General features: G+C 34.5%; 1 protein-coding gene across 2 annotated transcripts in view; it reads left to right on the top strand.

Moving 5' to 3' along the window:
• LOC126975099 (max dimerization protein 1-like) overlaps nucleotides 1-24610 on the top strand; it is a 343919-nt gene extending 319309 nt beyond the window's left edge. For both annotated transcript variants that reach the window (XM_050822917.1, XM_050822915.1), the window contains exons 6-7: nucleotides 18370-18518; nucleotides 20284-24610. In XM_050822917.1, the coding sequence (XP_050678874.1) occupies nucleotides 18370-18518 (149 nt within the window). In that variant the 3' untranslated portion in view covers nucleotides 20284-24610. The remainder of the gene's footprint in view (nucleotides 1-18369; nucleotides 18519-20283) is intronic.
• Nucleotides 24611-25688: the final 1078 nt, after the last annotated feature.

Genomic DNA, 25688 nt, shown 5'->3' on the forward strand with positions numbered 1-25688 from the left:
CTATATCCCTCAGGCTGGAGATAAGAAAAACTATATACAGTGCAATATTTGGTATAATATTAAAAATAAAATTTATCGATAAAGACGCCTGTTAAATCTAATTGTCAAACTATTAAAATAATAGTTTTAATTTTAATTGTCAATACGTTTGACTATAATCGAATTTCTTCGACAAGTTAGTCAAATAAAAATCACTTCATTTATTATATATATATCTTTATAATCACTTTATTATGAATATCCGAAAATCCTAAGATATCTTCTTAATACCAAATTAAGTGATATTCACCTGAGGCGTTCATTCGTTCATATATATTTGATCATATGATTAGATTAGAGAAATATTTCATTCAGAAGACTGATCTAAGAGCACAACTTCCGAAGTACTAGAATTCTTTAGCGTTGCGTTAGCCGTGAAAAGATTGGCGTCTGGCACTCGATAGCCCCTGGATACTGCGTCCAAGATAAATCTGTTGTTCCCGAGGGTAGTGATAGCTGGCGGCAATAAAATACATTTACCGACTTGCCTTCACTCGAGTTACTGAAATATTATGCTGATATTGTGAATTCCCCGATGTTCAATGTGTACTCTGAAAATTTATCGGTATCGTTGCTATCAGCTTGATAACCATCAAGTGAACAAGGCAATACAACTGGTAGTACTGCTGCTGCCATCTGTAATTTGGAGTTCAAATAGTTTGGATGGTAACAGTGAGTAATTACAGGCACATTGTGTCATGCCACATGACGCTTTTGCCAGGGATTTCTTTAGCGGTGATTGTGTGTGCTAATATGTCTTCTTGGATAATGCGTCCCTTTTCGATCTACTGCCAACTACCACCAATACCAACCACCCATTCGAACTATTTCGAATGGGTGTTACTTTTTGACGTTCAGTAAGTGATTTTAAATCCTATTTTGAATAAAAATATTTGAATTTCAATTGAGTCATTACCCATCGATGCTATAGTGCTACAGCCACTCTCAGGTAATGTCCTTTGAACAGGACGCTTTGATAAACTCTCTTCGGAGGTCTTGCCCTCCTAGATTGTGTCCTTTTAGTGTAGAGCGCACTGTGCTTGTTTAGGAATATTTCATCTTTTATGTGACGGGTAGAATTGCAATGCTCCCAGATGTATGGACGGCTAGTTATTGAGCCTAAAACCACCAGTTATTTATATTTGACCACCCAGTTTATGAGAATACGCTAAACATAGATATAGATATGTTATAAAATGTTCATATAGCGATCTCACTAATGTCGAAAGTCTGAAAAAATTACAGTTTCATGAGGCAACTTAATATCGGTCGTTTTTTAATGCGACTCAGATCTTTCTTACATACAAATGAATGCCATTTACGACCTTTAAAATTATTACTCGGAGGCTTTACAAATTCTTAGACCAAGACTATTGACGCTACGACCAAATAGTACTAGCATAGCAAACGTTAAGTGTAGTATTCCGTAGCCGTTACTCGAGAGCTAGCCTAAACAAAGACATACCCCTGAGGTAGAGTACATACCCTTAAACGAATCTATGGTTGAATTGGCAAGCGGAATGCATGCCCAACATTCCCCCGGCGAGATTTATTACGTGCCCCCATCCAGGTCGCCGGTAGGCCTCGGCGACGAAACGTCTGTAAAAGTGCGCCGTAAATATTTCACACCGGGCCGTAAATTATTTATTTGCTGTCTCGGTGTTCGGGCATGTCACCGACGCAATTTGTGGGGTAATGAATCGTTCCGGGAACAGCTGAGATGCTAAATAACAATTATGTATTCTAGTCGCCTACGATTGTAGAACATTCTTAATTATTATATCACCAACCGATTTGAGCCAAAGATACTTTTAAACTGTTATAACCTTTGTATGCAGGTTTTCGGTTGCATAAAAGAGAAATTATCTTGGCTGAAATTTCGATGTGCTACCGATATTTCGGCACTAATGCAAGCCCCGCGGTCGCGGTTTGAGTCAAAGTCAAATATAATTTACTAATTATAGCGAAAATTTATACATATTTATTCTTAGTATAATTGAGCTATAATAAAAAGAGGTGGCAAGAAACTAATGCCATTGAAAGAACTCATCAAAAGCCTAATGAGGATAAATAAATCATTTAAGTAACTACTTCAGGGTAGTAAACTATATTAAAAATAGGTAAAACCTTGACTTTCGATGCAGGACACAACCGCTCTCAACCAATATCTCGATGACTTTGAAAATGTAATTTCACATAAAAGAAAAAGAAAAAACAGCAATCAAACATCATGGAGCCACCAGTGAGTAAGAAAACTTCATATATCTCTTATCTTATTATTCATTAAATAAGGAGTTTCAAAGCCAAATAAATCAGATTTTGATAAAGTGCATCCCGTCTTAGTTAAATATGTTAATTATATTAATAATTAACATATTTAACTAAGACGTAACGTATTAACGTTAACAGAAGATGAAATATGACAAATTCAGTAATCCAAAGGAATACTAGAGATTTTGATTGATGGAAAGATTTCCAATCACTTAAAAATATCTCAAAATAATTTTCAAAAGTTGTCAAGGCTTCATTCATCATTTCAAATCCTTAAAATGGAACACGCTTATAAAACTGTTATTAACAAAAATATTGTTTTATATACTTTAGTGTACGTTAATTTGATAGTATTACAACATTATAAAAAAATGTAGCCCTCTTGTATATTCACAGTGGCTTTGTAAGTTGAACCCAAATCAACATAATGTGTTCATCTATTCTTCATTTCGTTCTTTGAATGTATTGCTGGAGTGTTCTTACGAGCACGGCGAGTTAACAATTGCAAAATGCATATTTGTTGAGAGGGTATTCTTAAATTTTACGCTTCCTCAAGACTTCGTGTACTGTTGAGTCGAGAGTTTGCGACAAAGAAATATAAAAATTGCGAATAAAAATGCAAGGAGTGTTTGTGTTGCAATTCAATATTTATTATTGGTGCGACTGGAACTCTTAGAAGACGGGTAAATTGAATTCGCACAAAGTGTTGCCGACATCAGCTTTCTTGTTCGAACTTTCTCGTTCAATTTTAATGTTTGTTTTTACAATGTTCCTATTATCTTAATGTTGTAGTATTTTTTAGAGTATCAAAACCAGTATTTTACCTATTTCACATTTAACCTTACATGGGTGATAGTGCATAATTGATTCGTATAGTTTCAAGGTAAAACAGAAACGGAGTTTTAAAGCTAGATGAAATTATTGAGACATACAAGGCATAAAGGCATTTATTTTCTCAAAATGTACATGTAATTAAATATAATTTGCGATTACAACTCTTTCTTTTATAAATTATTTTAACTCTTTACTTACCAATAATATACATTTAATACCCTAAATGTATGATATAATTTCTCATATTTTTTTTAAAATAGTGGCAACTCTTATAGACAAGAGTTTTATTTCCACCTAAATATTATAATCTGAGTTACTCTCTAGTCGCCTCTGTAGAATTTTTACTTCAAAAATTTAAATATGCAAAAATAGTTCGTATATGTTCAAAATGAAATTGAAAAACATTTTCTAATACAGTGTAAGTGGAGCTAGTAGTATAATTATCTTATAATCGATTCAGCTATTGAGTTGTAGCAGACAGTTGCTCCGAACTACGAACTACGAGCTACGTGCTACGAAGGGGATGTAGAGCGGATCTACGCCGCGTAGCCATGACTAATTAGTTACAGCGCTCGCCGCGGATTTCCGCCAGCTGTCTGTGCAATTTTTATATTGTGTTCAAAACTTCATACTTATACATAGATCGGAAACACTAATGATATTCGTTTTTAATTGTTAAAGCATTTAAAGGAGGTAATTGTAAAAACGTATCTGATAAAAATCAGATACAGAACGAGCAAAATCAACTCCATTATATTATTATCAGAACAGTTGTTATAGTTGAACCAAATCAGCACGTTGTATTGCATATTATTTTTTTGTTTTTTTTTTTTACATAGTCTGCCGTGAGTTGTGTAAAATAATAATAGTGCGTCAGTTATTCGATACACAAAACCCATTTTTCGCTTAAAAATTCTGAACAATATGTTATGTTTTTTTTAAAGTGATAACCCTCACTTCTAGGATTAATACACGAATAAAATTTGAAAAACAAAATTTTATGAAGGTAGCTATAGCCACAACCTGAGAGTTGAACAAAGCAAACAGGATTTTATAACGAGGTGTTACTCGAATGGTTAGCTCAGTTGGTTAGAGCACCGGCACGGAACGCCGGAGGTCGTGGGTTCGAGTCCCGCATCGTTCAATAAATTTTGTTTTTCAAATTTTATTTGTCTATTAATCCTAGAAGTGAGCGTTATCACTTTAAAAAAAAACATAACATATTGTTTAGACTTACAAGAGCGACATCTCAATTCAATTTCCTAATATACAAATATTGGGGTTGAGCAGGTTATCAACTGTAAAGTAGATCCTGTAGTTGAAGCCACAACCTGAGAGTTGAACAAAGCAAACAGGATTTCATAACGAGGCGTTACTCGAACGGTTAGCTCAGTTGGTTAGAGCACCGGCACGGAACGCCGTAGGTCGTGGGTTCGAATCCCGCATCGTTCATAAAATTTTGTTTTTCAAATTTTATTTGTGTATTAAAAATTCTGGTCGAGTGGTATATGAATCAAGAATAACTTATAATTCGGCAACATGGAGCCTGAATAGCGTAGACTCGACTGTAGAGAATGAAGTAGAGACGGAAATACGGAGCTGCGCTCTCAGTTAATTACGAGCAGCACGCCTTACCGCGGATATCCGACCCAGAAATATGTACACGTTCTACAGTGAGCTCGCAGATACGACGAAAATTTGAATTATTTGACAGATCTTAGGATACTCAGTGATATGATATCTTGAACAGTTAGCTGGCTCTAGAACTGTGACCAATCGTAGGTGCAGTGTATCTCCGCTAAATTAAAATTGAAATACTAAGCCCAAGTCGCGCCTACGCGGTCAATAAATAATGCAGGTGTCCGCTGGTCGACAAATTAGTTTAAAATGTTTAAGATACGTAAACATATATACCGAGCACACAATAAAGATTTAAATGTTTTGAAGGTTGTTTTGTTTGCTGTTTCAGTAAAAATATTTAGTTTAATTTCAAACAAGGAAGGCATGTAAATACTTTAAATTTCCAATATTTTGATCGATGATAGAATTTGATCCTTATTAGCGATATTATGTAATAATACAGGTATTGTATTTAAATCAACGGGTTTGATTCCTGACTAGGAAAATTGGTTGTTCGAAAGTCCAATGATGCAGATTTAGTTTCTATTGAATTGGGAAGAGAAATCCTTGAGTACTTTTCGTTATTCCTCATAGTTTCGGAATTGGCCATCCACGCCCACTTGAATAAAAAACAAAAAACGGATTACGTATACTGAGCGACCAGTTGTAATAAAATTAATAATTACATCCCAGAGACCCCAGCAATGAGATCGCTAAACAAATGTCTTGATATTACTCTAGCCGTTGATATTTGTTGGGTGCTTTTGCCTGGCTCCAGGAAGCCATTTGCACGTCCAATATCCGCTGTCAAAGACACGACCCTATGCATACTGTGTTGCCTCTCTAGAGTGCCGATACACTTTATATAGACGTCAACTAGAATTATATTAGTTTCACGAAGTCGAATATACGGTTATTAAAGCATTTTGGCTGGTGTTGAACAATATTTGGATGAAATAATATTGGTGCAATGATAATGAAGGAACTTCGATTTTCCGGTAATTATTTGATTGATGAGATTGCGAGTAAGTAAATAATATTATCTGTGTTTTAGAACTTACTCTTTCGTTATATTAATATAATATAATATAATAATATTGACACACTCTTACACAAATTATCTTGCCCCCGACTAGGTATAGCCTGTACTATGGGTACAAGACAATGATATATTTAATACAATATACTTACTTAAACATACATAAATACAAATAATCATCCATGACTATATAATATATACATACTATATAACTATCAATTATTAATGTAATTTGTTTGATCAACTTCCATTAAAGGAGCTATCGAAGCATTCATAACAAACAACCGACAAAAATGTGTGGAGCGAGAATGATAAATAATTTTCAGTAAATTGAATGAGAAAAGTTCAATGTAAATTATATGATATTGTTCGACATCGTAGGCTAATTACAACGGTTCATTTAACGATGGACTTGGTGCGAATTTTCGCGCCAATACATGGGAAATGGGTGTAGGGGGGGCGTGGAAACTCCAGCCATAACTCCCGCAGACCGCTTTAAAAGTTGATGACAAGTGATAGAGGTTTAATGATGCGAACGCGACTGCATTTTATGGTGATATTCGATGGTTATTTTACATGGTTTTATGGCGACATTATGCCCTGGTGTTTAGCGGGGCGTTTACGTTTCACACTCGCTTTGTGCTGAAGGTTTTTATCGTTGGCTAAAGTATTTGATTAGCCTGTTAGCGCTTTTATAAACAATTGACCTTCGAAAGAGTCGTTCACGATTTAACTAATTTAACTTTTATCGTAACTCAAAGGTGGAAAAAATCTAAAATGTCGGTAATTATAATCGGATCATCGTTTGTGGTAATGAATAATTTAAATTTTACATTAACATATTATGTTGAAATTTCTTTTTTAATTTGTTTTTTGTGATATTCCAGCTATAAATTAACTGAAATGCACACTCAATTTATGTTCAGGGTTAAGTTTAATTAGTATTTAAAACAAACTTGATTTCTTTTATTAATTAGCCACAGTTCAGGAATTATCTATAAACAAATTTAAATGTTTTATTTCAAAATGGCTGTGTCAAAAAACCTAATACTCCACAGCTGAATATCTAAGTGGTCGGACAGCCTGGACTAGATTATGTTTATTTTATAACAATAACACATTTGATAGCAGTACAATATTGTATATTTTATTAAAAAGACCGCAAAAATTTAATGCCGGGAGAGTTTCTTGCGGCGCATCCTCTCTCTCAGAGCGCCATTTGTTTCCGAAACGGCGGTAGTGTTAGAAATGACATCAAAAAGAATTCTTAATGAAACAATTTTTAGAAAATAAATACCTTTTATGCCTTGTAATATATATTTTTCAGGATAAGAAATTTTACACATAAAGAAACCAAAACTTACAGCCTTGTGTAGTGTCCAACCTACCTACCTACCTACTTTCGTTTTACGCTTATTTCTTGTGATAACATTCATATAACGTCTTCACAGCTATAATATAATGTTTTATTTTTATCTTTATATTTTTCAGGTGTTCGTATTAAATTTGCAGATTGTTATTGTTAAAGTTTAGAATAATAAATTGATGATTAGTGTAATATTAATAGTGTATCTAATATTACTTACTTGATCAAATTATAGTTAAAAATGTGAATTGTAACAATTTTTAATAACGCTTAACGTGTCGTAGCAGCTGCAGTTAGAGTCAAAGATAAATTTAATTTACATATAGTACTATAGTACTAATATAAAATTTAAGAATTTTTGTTTATTATAAATTAAAGACTATAAATTTTTGATGGTACTTTTATAGTTATTATTTTTAAATTAATATAAAGTAAAATCATCAAAACGAACACAGCAATGAGTATAATATACCCAACACTAAAATACCATCTGCAAGATAACGAAGCGTCCAAGAAGTCGACGGAAGCGGGGATTGTTATCAGCGGGCGGATATTGAAATTGTAAACTTGTCCTTGTCAAAAGTTGAGTTACCATTCAAAAGCGCAGGAAATAAGAATTCCACTTCAAAGAGTACAAGTTTTAACTAGGGTTGACACTCAAAAGTTATTTGCTGTCGTTTCGATACCGTAAATGAGACATTGGTTTCTTTAGCTTTTTTATACGCTTTAAACTTTTTTTTTCTTTTCACACTTTTTATTTGAATATATTTTACCACTTTCTGTTTTATATAATAATAATAATAAATTCTTTATTTCGACCAACAAACGATCATAATGTGTTAGTAACAAAATACCTTAAAACCTGGTGTACAAGATATCTTAAAATATAATCCTTCCTAATCTAGGACAGGACCGACTTGTCAGCACATGTATCAAACAGCAATGGTTCAGGTACTGACAATCGAACCTGTGAGAAAATGCCCTCAGAATACCATTGGGGCTAGCCCGGACCCTACTCAACAGGGACGTACACCGCTTACACATAGTCGCGTAAAAACAATTTACGCGGCCTCAGCAAACATCCCCGACGCGCTGCAGTATCGTGGCAGCCCCAATAACATTCTGAACGCATTTTTATACTGAACACGCAGAGCATTGTACTGCTTCTGCGCATAGTCGACCCACAGACTGCTCGTGTAAAATGAGGTGCAGTATGCTTTGAAAGTTTACTGGCATGGTACAGCGAGCAAATCTGCGGATGATCATATTCGCCCTAACAGACAACGCCCTGCGCTCTCTCTCGATATCTGCATCATCCTTCAAGTCAAAGGTAACCACATGCCCTAGGTATTTAAATTGATCCACTCTCTTCAGTGGTGTCCCATACAATTTGATTATCGGAATAAGGGATGGGAGTGGTTTCCCCTTCGCCTGAGAGACCATATACTCGCTCTTTTTTACATTATAGATCAGACCATGACTGCGGGCATAGTTTTCACATATCCCCATCGGTTTCCTCAAGCCCCAGACAGACGCACTCAACAGCACCATATAGGAGAATGTTTAATCAAATAACACGATACGACCCTCCACCCTCAAGGTTCATTTTAGAAACTGCTATTTTCTTAATCTCGTGGATAGGAAGGTTACCTCCTTGATTGAAGATTAGAAACTTTACTTTTTATTATATTATAGTAGATTTCACCGAGCTGGCAGCCCTACTCATACACTTCTAAGGATTTCATCTTATTATATCCTTGCAGCATCCTTTTTGATTTTATACGTTAATATTACTTAGATGTGCCTCCGATACTGCTCCCAGTTTGCACATTCTATTTCCATTCGAAATATTATTTAATATCAAAACATACTTGCTTTCAAAGAGCACCCACAAAGAATTATATTAGATATGAAGCCTTACTTCGCTGACGTAAGCTTCAAATGAAATCATGAAATGTTTCCTGAAATTGCAAATAAGCAGATGTTTTGTAAATGATCGATATTGCGCTAGTAGTCCGGTCAATTTAGACATTCGAAGTTACATAAGTCCCAACAAGCTGAAAATCAGTGAAATTGTTCAAAACATAATTATAAACAATAGTTAAAAGATCCCCATCATTCCCGTGTTATGATAAAACTTACCGTTTTGCTGAAAATCGCGAAAAACTAATTTGTCCTTTGACCTTGAATAATTTTTTTTCCATACACGGGAATGATGGGGAACTTTTAAAACATTGCTTATAATTATGTTTTGAACAATTTCACTGATTTTCAGCTTGTTGGGACTTTATGTAACTTCACTCTCATTTTTTGGTCTAAATTGACCGGATTATAAGTTTATCTTAGTTTAATGTCGATCATGTCTTACGGTCCTTCTGCCCGTTTTGGGATTGGGCTTAAAAATTTTCATTAAGTTATGATTCACTGTCTTATCTTGACAAACAAAGATTACAAATACTTCCCCACTAGGTCTGCCCATATGCGACCATAATTCATATTTTTAATATAAAGTAAATGAAGTCATTTTATTTATCAATACAAGACAAAACGGCCGCTTGAATCGTTCCGTACTGAATTTTGTCGTCTGCCATGTATCTCACATTATTTGATACTGTTAATGAATTATTTGTTTTAGCTTTCTCCGAAAGCGTAATAGATATGAATAAAAAACCAAAAATTTGGTATTTTGAATTTTTCACATTAACTTTGAGGTTATGTGAAAAAAGTGTGAAAACAAAAGTTATATGTCTTTTTATTATCTACAACCTTGCCATTTAACTTTTTGCCATAGGACTTGTAGTTTTGATGGAAATCAAGATAAACCGTTTTTTACCCTAAAACACCCACTCTTTTCCACTTCCCGACATCCCGTAATTTATTTTCCCTTTCATTTTTGTTATATTATCTTCCATTTCTAATAAGTTTCAACTTACCATTATTTTTCACTTTTTATAATTTTCAAAGGCTTCAGCACTGGTCTATTTGGTGATGATAAAAACAATGAAGATGCAGAATTCATACATTTCTAGCTAATTGTTCAGATTAAAACCGTATATAGAAATTTCGTGCTTGGGAAAAATGTGTTACGCTATTAAGCGTGACATAACATCACAAAGGCACAAAAGAATAATCAATTGCAAATCCCAGCGGAACGCTTGTACCAAAGTGATTTATGTAATCAAATCCTTTAAGACCTCTGAATGATATATTCATGTACTCCCTTGAGGATAAGATTAGCCCGTTTCCATTTGACAAAGTTTCAAAGCCTCAACTTGAGCGCCAATCGAATATTCAATGTGATCCAGTCTTCAAAGGTTACCCACTAATTTGGCAATAAGAAGACAACAGGAACGTTGTGGTTTAATTACGCTAATGGGATCTTATTCATAGCTATTAATACGCAACAGTCCGTAAAACCTAATTACTATGAGGGCATATCTTTATATATAAAAATTACGTGTCGCTTTGTCCGTGATACTACTACTCAAACTATTTTAATCATATTTTGCACACTGTATGCAGTTTGATGCAGTTTTTATTTCGATTCGAAATGACCTTTAATTATTTTTTATTTCAATATTTATTTTTGTATGAATATTTCTATGAGATAAATTTTTGACGCACGTTTTGACAGTTCTGCTGTGACATATTGGATTTTGTAAGTACCTTTATCAATTTTATTTTATCCTTCAATATGAACCAGGCAATGCGCGCACGATACAACCAGATCTTGAATTGATTTAGTTATTTTGCTAAGAAATCTTACTTCAATTATTAACCGGAAAATAAAAATATGATAAGCACCGATTATTATCCAAATTAATAGAATATATGGATCATTTATATCAAGCCTTTGTCCAACAGTGGATCATTCAAAAATTCGTTTGGTTTGTTTCTAACTGCTTTCTTTGGTTTCGATTTTCATAATTTTTTTAAATACAGTTTTTTGTTATTATCAAAAGAACAACGTCTACGTTGGGTCAGCTAGTTTTTATAAACTTTCGTTAGACATTCTTGAACATAGTATAATAAATAAATTATGAAAGTAGTCAATACTTTTCAAGTAATATTACTGAATAAAACATATTATGCTTATACCATATTAACATAGGATAAAATTAAATCCACATTGATATTTTCTGTCTGCTCATGCTTCTTATGATGTTAAAAGACTAAATAGTGTTATATTACACATACATGAAAAAATTTAGGCGTTACTCCATCAACTAATCTATATTTTACAGTGGATGTGTAAAATGATATCCTTTTAAATAAAAAACTTCTGGATTGTGCAGAAACAATTGAGTTACTTACCTTTTTAGAAGTGGGTTGAAATTGTCGGAGTGGTATGCCCGATTCGTGATCTCGCTCATACTGAAGGATCCTACTGGAGGAGTTGATTTCTGATCTATTCTTTTTGATAATTTTTGGCGAGATTTTTATAAGCTTCGAATTAATGAAGTACTATCATAGTAAAATAAAACGAATCCCGGTATTTACAAATGTCACCATATTATTTTATGTCAATATATATATTTTTCCTCAAATACGTTACAAGCGAGAGTAGTTTTTGAGGTCGCGGCATAAGTACAGACGTCGCTCGCTTGAATATTGTATGAGAAAGTTTTGAACACGTCCCAACTTTTTCTTTAAGTACTTAATCGAGCGGCCGAAGTTGGGAACCCTTTTTAGAGTAGCGGCGTATTCATTCATTTATTCTGCACTAGATGTTGCTGCGATTTTGCATGCGTAGCTCCGACCGAATCTATTAACTTACTATTAAGATCTCAATTGCTTGATTTTTTAAGAAACTCGTTGAGCTGTCGATTCGTTTTTAATTTTGCGTAATAAATAAAAAAATTACTACTAAAGAGGGTCCATTGCGATGTGGGGTCTCTCTACATCTTCTATCCCATATATCTCGGGGAGAGTTCAGTGGAGTTGTTCAGGTAGATATTGATAACCGAAGTTCACCACTGAACATGAAAAAAATCCAATCGCATCATGTTAACCTTTGTGCCCTTTAAGCAACCTCCAGATGCAGTATTGCCGAACTGATACGACTTAGGGACTTTCAGACTTAGAGCATACACTCACCCTAAAGGCAGACTGCGCGTGTTTTGACCTTCGGGTATAAACGACGTACATGGTCGCTTATGATGGTTTTTGCTTTAAAAACATCGCCATGGAAAAGGAAGATTGCGAGAATGCATGTATTTTGGGACCCACTGAAAGTAGTGGCGTACATCATAGAAACTTATTAATAATAATTGTAGAACGTAACAAAACTAGGAATAAAGCAAATCGTAAGTAAGTCTAAAAAAGTGGAGAAAAAAGATATACCTAAAAGTAAAATATAATCAATATCTATTGTTCAATCAATAATTTGTATCATAAGTACCTGATAACTGTCTGTTAAAAGATCATATAATATATATATATATATATATATATATATATATATATATATATATATATGAGGACGGTTGGCAGCTAATAATTAGGGATTCACAATTCATTATTTTTTCAAGCCTACTGATTTTGGTATCAAAAAACGATAATAATCTTATTGAATCTTATTTTGAATTACTACATAATTACTGATTTGAGTAAGTATAGATATTTTGATGGTGTCGGAATATCCATAATATTATTAATGACAAGGACTGTCATGTCAAAAAATGTTGATGTCAACTGCGCAAAACGTTCCGTTTAGTGCAAGATGACTTATTTTTTAATAAATTATAATAATTTATTCCTTTTGACTGCCATATCTTAGCGCCTCACACATTTTTGTAAAAACATCGTATAAACTTAAGTTTATAATTAATATATACTTGTACTTGAACGATTCTTCCTTAATTCCTTAATTATGTGAGTCCATTCTCGCTGTCCTCCTTTTCGGGGTGGTCTACGTCGATACTTCCAAACGAAAATTTGGAAGTAGGCTTAGTAATAGCAAGGCTCCTTTAACCTAATCAAATACTTGAAATAAATTTTTCGAGCCCAACTTAGTATGAGCTCGACTTAGCAGTAAATTTTGTGCCGACGGAGATTGGTATCGGGAATCTATCTGTCGGATTATATTTCTGCAGCTTATATACGGCAGACGGTTAAGCCTATTTCAGAAGTACTTCAATATCGTATGTAGTTATCAAGGCATTTATCGAGCTGAGAAGCGTGACACGTAATACTATATACGTTCCATGAAGTGATGCGATATATGCGATATATATATTGACACAGGTATAAATATAAAGTCAAAGTATTTTTTTTATAGAAGAGGAAGACAAACGAGCGTACGGGTAACCTGATAATAAGTGATCACCGGAGCCTCTAGGTGTCCCGTTTCAGTGGGTGTTTCAATAACATTATTTACTTTTCCAATTTTATTAGTATTCATTAGGATAAGAATATAATCAGGTTAGAATTTGAAATGGAGTACCTGATGGATGCCAGTTAAATCTCTACCGCTGCTTTGGGAACAAATCTTACAAATTATCTTTAAACGAGGAATTCTTGTATATATACAATCTGAATCTCGGAAACCGCTCCAACGATTTTCATAAAATTTAGTATACAGGGGATTTCGGGGGCCATTAATCGATCTAGCTAGTAAAAAATTTAGTTTATCCGTGTTTTACTACAAAGGTAAATTTCTTTCAAATAAAATAAATAGGGTGATAAATCGATTTAGCTAGGTTTCAATTTAAAAAAAACGGTTTTATCCATGTTTGAATGAGAAACAGCTACAATAACATTAGAATACAAAGGTAAATTCCGCCACTATATACAAGACTATTATAGCTCAGATGGGACATTGGGTGATCCGGATAACAGAAGACCCCGGTTCGAATCCAGATGTCCTATTAGTATTTTTTGTTTTGTTAAAATATTGTACATTCTTAAAAATCCGAGCAAGGCTCGGTAGTCCGGATATTGTAACTTTAACAGAGAATAAACGTAACGTAACCGATAAGAATCCATTATATTGTCCATTTATAAATATTTAACTGTTTACGGTATTAACATATTGCCACCCATTATTATTTCTATAATTTTCTGTAATAACTTTCAAATTCACTTAATCTTTTATGGCGTCCAATCATAAACGGGAGCTTCATAACTGCACGAGATTTAAATTTATGCATCGCAACGCCGGCTCGGTGTCGCCGCGTTTCACGGACCGGGGGCTAAATGGGTCATCGCAATTTAGATATATCTAACTGAACCCTGAGGTCTATCCTATCTACAGAGTGACCTTTGTTGAAAATGACATTTATTCATAGCTGCGTCGTCGGTTGAGGGACGGAGTTATAACGTTCTGAGCCACTGGATTTGAAAGTTTTGATGTAACATTTGGGGTTGGCACGTTGAGTTAGATAAGCGACGCAGTTTTCAGGGTTCTTTACCTCTTGAGGGGAAACCGGCCAAGAACGAGTCAGACTCTTACAAGAAGAGGTCTACTTCCTACAATATGTAAAATAAGTACTCTAAAATACTTTTCTAAACGAACATTTCCCATTTGCAAACAGATTGCTCTATAAAATTTTTGTTTGAAATTAAATTATTACTTTTTTTTTAAATATTAAAACGCGTGTAATTGTAACTATGTTTTTACTTATTTTTGGCGTAAAAGTTTTATTTTAATTATGATTTTAGCTAAACCTTTCGTGACCTTTTAAGAGCACGTTTTCATGGGGACTGCGGTTGACAGGAGTCGAGATTTGTCACAGTTGTCATTATGAAGTTTAGCGCCATTTATTGCCTCGGAGGTGGTATTTGCTGTGGACAGATGGTTTTTGGCAAAATTTACTGACAGAGTCCTCTTATTTTTTGGGATGTGTAGTTTTGGGTTTAAACGCAAAAACCAATGTAAAAACACAGAAAGAATTACACGCGTTTTAATCCTTTAAAAAGTGTTTTGTTTAAATGACATTATTTCTGTAAAGCAGTCTCAGAACTTATTTAAAGAATATGTTTGTTGGCGTGTATTAGATGTAGACTTCTCTTAATATAGCGCTGCATCTGCGTCGTTGGTGCCAGAGTCAGTTGCCACCAGCCGGTACCTCGGCAATGCAGACTATTATCTAATGTTATTGTCTGGAGTGCTTCTAACTTATCTATATTATGAGAGTAAACACTTTTATGGACTAAAAGTGTCGTGGTCCAAATTTACAAATTTCACTTCAAATTGATACGTATAAGTAAATGTATAATAAGAAGAACGTACAACAGATGCGAAATTTATATTAAAACTGTGTTAGACACAGGCGATTCTAAAATTTTCATTTAACTTGTTTTAAATTAAATAATATTATGATAGTTGAACAGTTTTTTTACTTACTATATTATAAACATTCGTTCACTATAGACCAGCTTGACTTACACAAATAAAATTTGAAAACAAAATTTTATGAACGATGCAGGACTCGAACCCACAGCCTCTCGCGTTCCGTGCGAGTGCTCTTCCAACTGAGCTAACCGTTCGAGTGACGATTTTAAGACGATACGTCACGATCCCAGAAGTGAGGGTTATCACTTTAAAAAACATAACAAATTGTTGAGCTTTACTTAATTATAATATATTTTTTTTGTTATTAACTTGTTTGTCTTGGAATCGATGATAATTTTAAAGTTTCAACTCGGCATTAAATTCAGAATGTTGTTGAAAATACACGTTGTGCTGCTACCGTAGCCAAAGTATAGATTTACTCTTTTGTTCATCAATGAAAACCGCCTGATACGATTACGCGGATACGATTTGTTGAGTTTTGAATCAATATGCTGAAATCTACCCGGGAAAAATTGCCCAAGCTAGGCCATAATAATATAATCTTCTTACTCTTTTCTGGTAGTTTTCTAGTAGTTGTAGTAGAATATAAGGTATTCTACCTACTTCTGCAACAAAACAGGTTTCTTCTGTATCTATACATTTACATTGCGTAGATACAGAAGTAATAGATACAGGTCAAGTATCTAGGTTTTTTACAGACTTGTCAGTTTTGTTATTCCTTTCCATCCTTCGTCAGAGTCAGGTAAGGTTCAAGAGTACGAAAATAGAAGCCGGTAAAAAAGTTATCATGACTCCGCTATCAATGTTGAAGCAGGTGTCTTTCTTGTGTATTTTATTTATTACATATAATTCACTAAATGGAATGAAAATATGTTAGTATTTATCATAAGTATAGCAGTATTAATATGAAGTGGATATAGAGTTGGATAATTTCTCTAGATAATCTGTAAACACAAGCGCCAATCCACGCTTCTATCGATAACATAATCCCTACTCAGATCCAGGATTGCCGCTCTAACCCTTTATGTAATACTCCAAAGCTTTAATAGACTGCTTGAAATTATTAATGTTATAAAACAATTCTAAATAATGATAAACAAATTAATATCAACTCGAATAATAATTTAAAATATGTGCATAGCTATTATGAAGATACACTAAAAATATACAATTAAGTTTAATATGTAATAAGATAATCTATATATATAAAAATGAATTGCTTTTCGTTAGTCTCGCTAAAACTCGAAAACGGCCGGACCGATTTGGCTAATTTTGGTCTTGAATTATTCGGGGAAGTCCAGCGAAGGTTTAAAAGGTTAATAAATATGAAAATGCTCGGAATTAAATAAAAACAACAAAAAATTTGTTTTTCCTTTGATGTGATGTGATACATAATTTCTATCAGAGAATTTAATGACGCACGGTTTGGTAGTTCTGCTGTGAAACAATTTCAGTATAACAACAGGGTGCATATTTTACGAAGTAATTCTTGATGTTATTGACAAATTCATAAAAAAACATTATTTTATCTATACTAATATTATAAAGCTGCAGTGTTTGTTTGTTTGAACGCGCTAATCTCTGGTACTACTGGTCCGATTTGAATGATTCTTTCAGTGTTGGGTAGTCCATTTATCGAGGAAGGCTATAGGCTATGTTTTCAAAATTAGGGATCCGTAATAAAATTGCTATTTTGTAACACAAGGTGTAAAATCTAAAAACAATTGACAATAGAACAAAATGATGTTCAGGCTATAATATAGGCAATATTTTATTACTTATAAAACTATCGCGTGAATTATACTTTATATGGCAAAACAACGTTTGCCGGGTCAGCTAGTTTATTATATACAGAACAACGTCTGTCGGGTCAGCTAGTAACAAATAATAATAAAAAGCTGAACCTCTATCACCAATCTCTATATATAGATAAGATATTACAATTTTGCTCACTGAGCGATCCTTGAATTAATATGATATATTTTAGGAGTAAATCTAGTGTTTATAATAATTACAAACGACAAGTGAAACTTATTACGTTCTTGAGCAAATTTAATTTGAGTTTCTGACAATGTTTTGCTTGAGTGAAAACAAACACAATAAGTTATGGATACAAAGCAATTATAACATACATATATAATATTTTACTTATACTCTCGTTGTTGAGATACGAGAGGTTTTGAATCTCAGAGAGCGTTTAAAGGGAGTATTGAGGAAAACATATTTGTAGATAGTTGGATGCTTTAGCGTAAAGTTAGTACAAAAGACATAGGCTTAAAACTGTCCTTAATTACTTGATTGTAAAATATTTATTGGTTTAAAATTAAGCCGTTGAGTTTCTTCTGTGTTCTTCTAACAAGCTCTAGTTTTTCCGAACATATCGCAATTACTTAATTTAAATGAAATTTTTAAAGTGCTTAGTTTTTTTATGAAAATAAGGGACAAGACGAGCAGGACGTTCAGCTGATGGTTATTGATACGCCCTACCCATAACGATGCAGTGCCGCTCAGGATTCTTGAAAAATCCAAAAATTCTGAGCGGCACTACAATTGCGCTCGTCGCCTTAAGACATAAGATGTTAAGTCTGATTTGCACAGTAATTTCAGTAGCTACGGCGCCCTTCAGCCCGAAAAACAGTAATGTTTACACATTACTGATTCACGGCAGAAATAAGCACCGTTGTGGTACCCATAATCTAGCCGGCTTCCTGTGCAAAGGAGCCCCCCACTGGTAGTTAAATCCTATTTGGATAAAGTTTATTCGACGTCGACTTTGAATAACGTGGAGAATGAAAGTAAACACGCTTTGAATCAATAAATCTTAGGCTACTCCTCAGGTCATCTTTATAAGCTTAGGTATGATAGTAATGTTTGAGAAAGTAATGGTATGGTGTATCGTTTCAGATGAGGTGGACGTGATAGGCTACACGTCGAACCAGAGCGACAGCGAGTCGCTGGGGTCTGCGCACAGCGGCGACAGCGGGGTGGGGGTCGCGCGGGGCAGGACGCGTCGTGCCACCACGCAGCGGCTCGCGAGGTACACGCGGATCTAGGTGAGACACACCACTACCTGACACTTACCAGAACTTGTCTTACGGCCGTTCCCAATATTCAGTCTATCTCTTACTTGAGATAAAAATCGTAACTATCGTTGACTTTATCCGTACACGCTGTCTGTCAATGGGAGGACGTGTAGCATACCAGCTATAGAAGTTTGTATGGAAATTGCAATTCACGCGTCCCAATATAAGGCGATAAGAATGACTCATCGGGTATATTGGGACAACTTCAGATTAACGACAGCTAATTACTGACAATAGAAGTTAGTAAATTATCGCTATCTGTAGATAGTTTATTGGGAACGGCCGTTATTTATCTTGTTTAACGACACAGCGCTCCTATCTGTACATGAGAAACCGCAGACAGCATCTGAAATCCTTCAAAGACACCTTTCTTTAGTTCAGGTTTGATAAAAGGCGCATTAAAGCCAACAAGGATAAATCCATTCATGTAACTTTTACACTCAGGCGAGAAACATGTCCACCAGTTTTCATTTACAATGAGCCAGTGCCTCAGGCGGATGATGCTAAATATTTAGGGATGCACCTGGATAGACGACTTACGTGGCAGAAACATATCTGGACCAAACGCAACCACTTAGATACCAAAGTCCGCAGTCTATACAGGCTGTTAGGTCGAAACTAACATATGAAGGCAAAATGGCTGTTTACTAAGCCATTCTCAAACCTATTTGGACATATGGGATTCATATAGGACCTATTTGCACAGTATTCAGGGACTAGCAGTAAGATTAGTTAAAAAGAATTGAGAGACTTATCACCGGAAAAGCCTCTTCAAATACAACATCAATATAAAATAATAAATATTCAGTCAGCATATTGGAGCATTGTTGAAAGACAGATTGCCAAGACTGTTTATATAATGTTTTTGGGCGTTGATTTTTTTACTGTAATGAAGAACCTAACGGGTCAATTAAATGATGGTAATTGAATACCGTCGCTCCTATTTGTTGCAACAACAAACGTTGTATTTACCGTCTCATTATTCGTGCTTATTTAAATAGTTCACGTTTTACAGAAATTATTTTTTAGACATTTTTCGCGTCATAATTAGTAATCATTTAATTTTGTCAATTATAAAATAGAAAACAATTTGTATTCACTAGGGGCTTAATAACAATAATAGCAGGTATTGGGATCATATAAAACATTATTAACAAATATATATCGCCATGAAGAGTCCCGGGTTACATTGGGATTTGGACGTTTTCGGTGACCTATGGCATTTGGCTGCGGATGGTAGATGACGTAGCAGACTTCGGATAAGTCTTTAGAAAAAGGTAGGTATGCCGCAAGGTTTAATTCTCGCCCCTCTTTTATTATTTACAATAACTTTCTCTATTTTGTTGTATACGATAACTTTGAGATTGTATTGTTTTTCTACAAAACATACAACCTTTCTACTACTAATTGATTAATGACGGAGGCTAGAACTCACAGAAAATCAACCAAATGTCACTTAGCCCACACGCTGTCCAATTAACAGATAGTCTTAGATCTGCTGCCTACGGCGTTAGAAAATTATTCATAGTTTAGCTATGAAATCTGCTTTTGATTTTGATGCAGTGCCGTTAGTAGATACTCTAAGTAGTAATTGAACAGTGTACGGCGCCCCTTAAACATCAATACAAAATATAATACTGGCACACTACTGATTAGCGGCATAAAATGTCGCCGCACTTCGTCTGAATGTTAAGGTCCCGTGAAATAATTTAATGAAACCTCTTTGTACTTCCAGGCGAACACCACGCGGCGCGGCGCCGTGGCGGCCATATTGCCGCGCGCAACCTCGTCATCTTTGTAAACAAACGTAGGACATTATGTTGGTTCATGTACTGGGACAACTGTTGTTCGTGACCAAGTGGGGACCCTTCCCGACCGCCGTACCCCGACCCTCGACCTCAGACCCTCGAGGCACAGGACTCGCCGCAGCTGGACTCTGGAGAGGCCATCGTCCGCGCCGCAACACACGACACCGCTTACCATTACCGAGTACAAAATTGCCAAAAAAAAATATTTTCACATGGTTGTATTGTATTCAAAATTATTGTAGCTCCTTTATTCTCACTCATAGTAGCAGGAAGATGCCATGCCACCTCTGATACATGAATATTATATATTTAACGTAACAGTAAACATGTTGGTTCCAATGATGTCATATAGTATGGAACATAATATGACGGCCATTCTAATGTGCCGCCGCGGCCTATTAGTTAAATTCTATGGGTTATCGAATTGTGTTGCTTTTTAATTTTTTTCTATTCCGTTCTTCATCACATCATTTTTATCAAAAAAAAAAACACACATTCTTAGAAAAAAAAAGTTAATTTCGGATCTCTTCTTTATTTGAAATAAGTAATTACCCATAAATTATATGTTATATCCTATGATGCGTAAATTCACTGTGGAGTGTACCCTGATCTATGATAAACACGAATTTTCGAATGTCAAGTACAATTGTTTTACAGTGATATTCTCATTAATATAAATATCATACCTAAATAATGTGCGTCATAGTATGTTAATGTTTTGCGGTTTAATTTTAAAGAAAAATTTAATAACGTTAATAATACTGGCCTTAATATTGTATGTACCCCATACTTATGAGTTTCTTTCTGTATTCATATTAGTTAGTTTAGACCTAGCATCGATTAAGAGTTATTTGTCGAGATACATTGACAATAGATGACATGTGTCAAATCCATGGTGAGGTGTCTATGGCATCTTTATTTTGTCTATGGCATCTTCCGCGCTGGCTGCAGGTCTCAGCCATCAGCCGTCGATCATCACAAGGGGCTCGCAGCGCTACAACGTCCCTCATCTGCTAATCACATATTATATTTTCTTATACGCTTTTTTTTCATTTAAACAAGTCAACGTAATGTAAAATCCTTAGTACTTATTTGTTACTGATTTTACAATCAATTAAGTGATGTCGCTACTAGAACAAGTAGCGAATGTTGTATAGATAAATATCAATATTATATTTTGTATATAACAATAATTGAAAAAATTCTTGTATAAATTAATCAAATATAATTTAGATCTATTCTGAGCAGAACTGCTAATGTTTATATTTTCATGGGTTTTTTTTTTTTATAAAAAGCGACCCACCAAAAATCTAAATAAAACCCTAACATTTTTGGTACTTGAAAAAACGTTATTGTTCAGTTTTAGTACCAATATAATCGCGTATCATTTATGTTTGTGTTTCACAAAATAATAAACTCTATCTCATACTGCACAGATGTTTACTCGGTACGTGCCTCAAATAATTACTAACATATTATTAAGTATTAAATATTGATTTATTAATGATCTCACTTCGATGTCACGAGTCTGGGCTGGTAATTTGCCATTGCTTTTATTTAGTGTAATAAAAGACTTAGTATTTATTTAGACAGTTCAATTTACATTAAAATAATCAGGCGTATAAATTATTAGTTTCGTAGAATAGTGGCAATGATTACTAGCACAGATTGTAAATTGTATGGACACTCATTGTACCAAAAAGAGAAATATTTTATGAAAGTTCAACGACACATCTTGTTGATGGAGAATAGATAACTTTAGAGTACACAATATATTTTTGTTATTACTATTATATTATCTTATAATTATTCAATTGTTAATTCATTTTATTGCGTACGAATATTGTTTCGTTGTATTTCGATTTGTAATTATCACGGCCCCGTTCAGACCTCACTGTCATCTTAGTTCCAAAAGTCAGTTCATTGATATTGTAAATTGTTTTAGGTATGAACTTTATTATAAGCATAGTTGTAATCATTTGTAAGTATATTTGTTTTTAGAAATGACAGCCTGATCTCTTAAGATTATAAATGTATCAAACGCGGCCGAGCCGTGTAGACGTATTCGTCCGTCGGGCGCTTCTAACACCGTTGACAACATTCACCGCATTATAGGTTCACGCCGAACAGAAGCGACACAGTTGCTTCGTTTGTCATTGTTTTGACATCTGTCATTGTTATTACGAAATCCGTGTCCTTTGATTGTTGTGAATCAACCCGATGCTTGTCAAATGAGGCTGACGTTGCAACTCTTGACCTTGACTTTGACTTTGTGGCCAGTATGTTGAAAAGGTCATACCCGTAATCAAGAGCTCTGAAACCTTTCTGAATATGTGCTGATATTTTATATATATATTATTTATTTTCGAATTATAAAGAAATGTTTAGACATTATCACAGAATTTTATTTATCATAGATTTTAGTACCAGTGTTTTGCTTCGATACTTCTGTGAACCCCTAAACCTGTAGATGGCGATTTTTTTAATGATTATCGTTTGGAAGTGTTACGGTTACGCGGCGACGAGACGCTAATAAGAGTACAAATTCTGTGTAAGCCCCTATTCGAGTGTTAATTATTGTAAATGTTATTTGGTAAACACGAAACAGGGAGAAAAACCGCGAACGTCACTGTAAAGGCTCACTCAGACAGGTAGGGTCACCTGTCTAAGTTAGTCTTCCGCGAACGTAATCTTCGCGGGCGACAGTTACCCCCGTTTGGACAGATCTGCCTTCGGTGTTGTCTCTTCCTTTATTAAATCGTATCTGTCCTTGTATCCTATTGCTACAGTGAATTTGTTTTGCGATATCTTCCGTCTGTCCTCTCCTCTCGTAGCTGTAGGCGTAGCTCGCCATATGTTAACAGGTGTATCACTGTAACGATAGGGTATTAGAATATCGCGTCGCACTGTAAGCGCGCGGAACTCTTTAGATAATAAATGTGTTGTTAGAAAATTGCAATAAAATCACTTCCGACATCTTCCGTCGCCCCTCGACTGTCTACCCAACCTAGATGCTGTAAATTATGATAATATTAGTCCGGCATGTAAAAATATCAGTGTAAATATATTTGGAGGCAACAAAATTTTTATACAATTATTTCGTTTTATTCTTGGACCAAGTAGATGGAGGGGCGACGGAGGCTAATTTGGGCTGGACTGCGATGCGCCGACTCGAAACACAAACGTATAATATTTTAAATCATTTAAAAAATCCAACACTTTATGCAATATATATCATACTACTTGGGGCATTACCTCAGCTTTAACACTACTCTCCCTTGTCCCTAGCTTTTGTTTAGATTGTTTCTAAACAAAAGCTACGTGAATTTATTCTGTCTGAGTCTACCTTTACTTCTGTTGTGAGTGTCGATACACGTAGTGGAGTATTAATGAGAGCCGCGAGTTCTTAAATGTTTGTAATATAATAGATTTAAATGGGCTCAATTTCATGTTTCACTATCAAGTAAAAATGTAGCTCGTTGACCACCTAAGAAGATTCTTTATGGTGTTGGATTGTATTTGATGGTTAAACCCCAATATAAAGTATAGGTTTCGATCAAGATAATAGGTATACATTTTCCATTATGCATTATCTCTTCATAGAATTGCTATTTGTATGGAAATAACTACAGACCGTTGTATTTTGTTAGATACGTAATTTCCATATAAAAGTAGTTAAGTGTTCATATTCCAATTCTAGCCATAGACAATGACACGAATAGTATTCCTCACTTCTTCAAATGAATCAGTTATTCCAAATTTAACCGGACGCAGACTTACAATTGGTTCTTAAATCTCCTCAGGCTGCTATCTCCAGTTTTACTTGTTGTAGTCTACATATTATTATATTTCTTGTCATGCTGTGTCTTTCATATAGTAACATAACATAGTAACCGCGTAACGGTCAAGCGTACCATAAATAATTATTAAATGCGGCAATTGTTTTCAAGATTATGTGATTTCAACTTGAATTTATTACAAACTACCGATTTTAACGTTGTTCGAGTAGAAAATGTCTTATTTCCAGCAGGTTCCTCAATGAAAATTAGATAAATTTATTTTGGTGGACTGTTTCGATATATTATCGTCGGCGCGTGCAGTCGTTGTCTGACCGTAGAGGCAAACATTAGGTACTATTGTGACTATTGCTGGCGTGTTGGCAGCATTATTTTAATGTAATTGACGAGACGTGGCACACATAATTTACTATATGTAAAAAAGTTATAGAATTAATTTAATAAAATTATAAATAAACTTCCATCTTTTAATTTATGCTTCCTATTGTCATAGTAATATGTTATAAATGTTCATAACAATTTCAACGCAATTACAAAATAGTCTTAATCAGACGTCAAATATAAGCAGGAAATGAATTCGCAACACCTTATTAATATCAAGAATGGCTGAAACCTATAGAAAATTATATATAGGTACTTACTTGCCATACAACAAATAGTTATCTACACTCAGAGATAATAACACTACAAAGGTTGATACCGGATTTTTATTGATATATTTATAATAGTTATTACTATGCCTTCACATAACTTTGAATCCCACATTAGGGAGATGAGGATGGCTAAAAACAGGCGCTACACAAAATATTATTTCAAGCAGTATAAGCTGAGCCTGCTCCGCGTTCTCTATTTCTGTATATTATGTTGATATTATATAATTTGTAACTTTATTTGAAGGCAGTGAATATTATATTATTTGCAGTCACCGTGCCATACGCATTAAGTATAAATAAATAAGTTACCGCCACTACTAACTTACCTGTTACGGTTTTTGCCAAACCAATACCTACCTACCTTCATTTGCAGGTTACTAGGAGAGAATATTTCGTAAATCCATATACGTATTTGTTAACTATCCCGCTTTCTCAACTATCATTACTTTGCTCGATTTACTACTAAACCGATGTTGCTACTTTCTGTCTCAAGTTGTAGCTCACTCATATCTTCTCGGACGGAAGATAACGGAGATTTGATAATCTCATACCGCCTATGAAGAAGGAAAGCCCTTTTCAAAGTTTCCAGTCTATGGTCTATCAAATAATGTACTCTCCACATATGTTAAAAAGTGCAGGGGACAGGATGCAACCCTGGCTCACTCCTATTTTAGCTTTGAACAATATATTCATCAAAGCATTGATTGCGTATTCTGATTAACGAACGGTTTTCAGTATACTTACAGAGACTGGATAAAAGCAACGAAAGTGTTGTGTAGTTCCCATGTTTCCCGAGTAACACATTCCACAGTTTGTCCCATTGTATGCAGTCAAAGGCTTTTGTTATATAATATACTGGTCAAAATAGAACACCACAATTTT

Source organism: Leptidea sinapis, chromosome 34, assembly GCF_905404315.1.
Source record: "Leptidea sinapis chromosome 34, ilLepSina1.1, whole genome shotgun sequence".
Taxonomy (NCBI): domain Eukaryota; kingdom Metazoa; phylum Arthropoda; class Insecta; order Lepidoptera; family Pieridae; genus Leptidea; species Leptidea sinapis.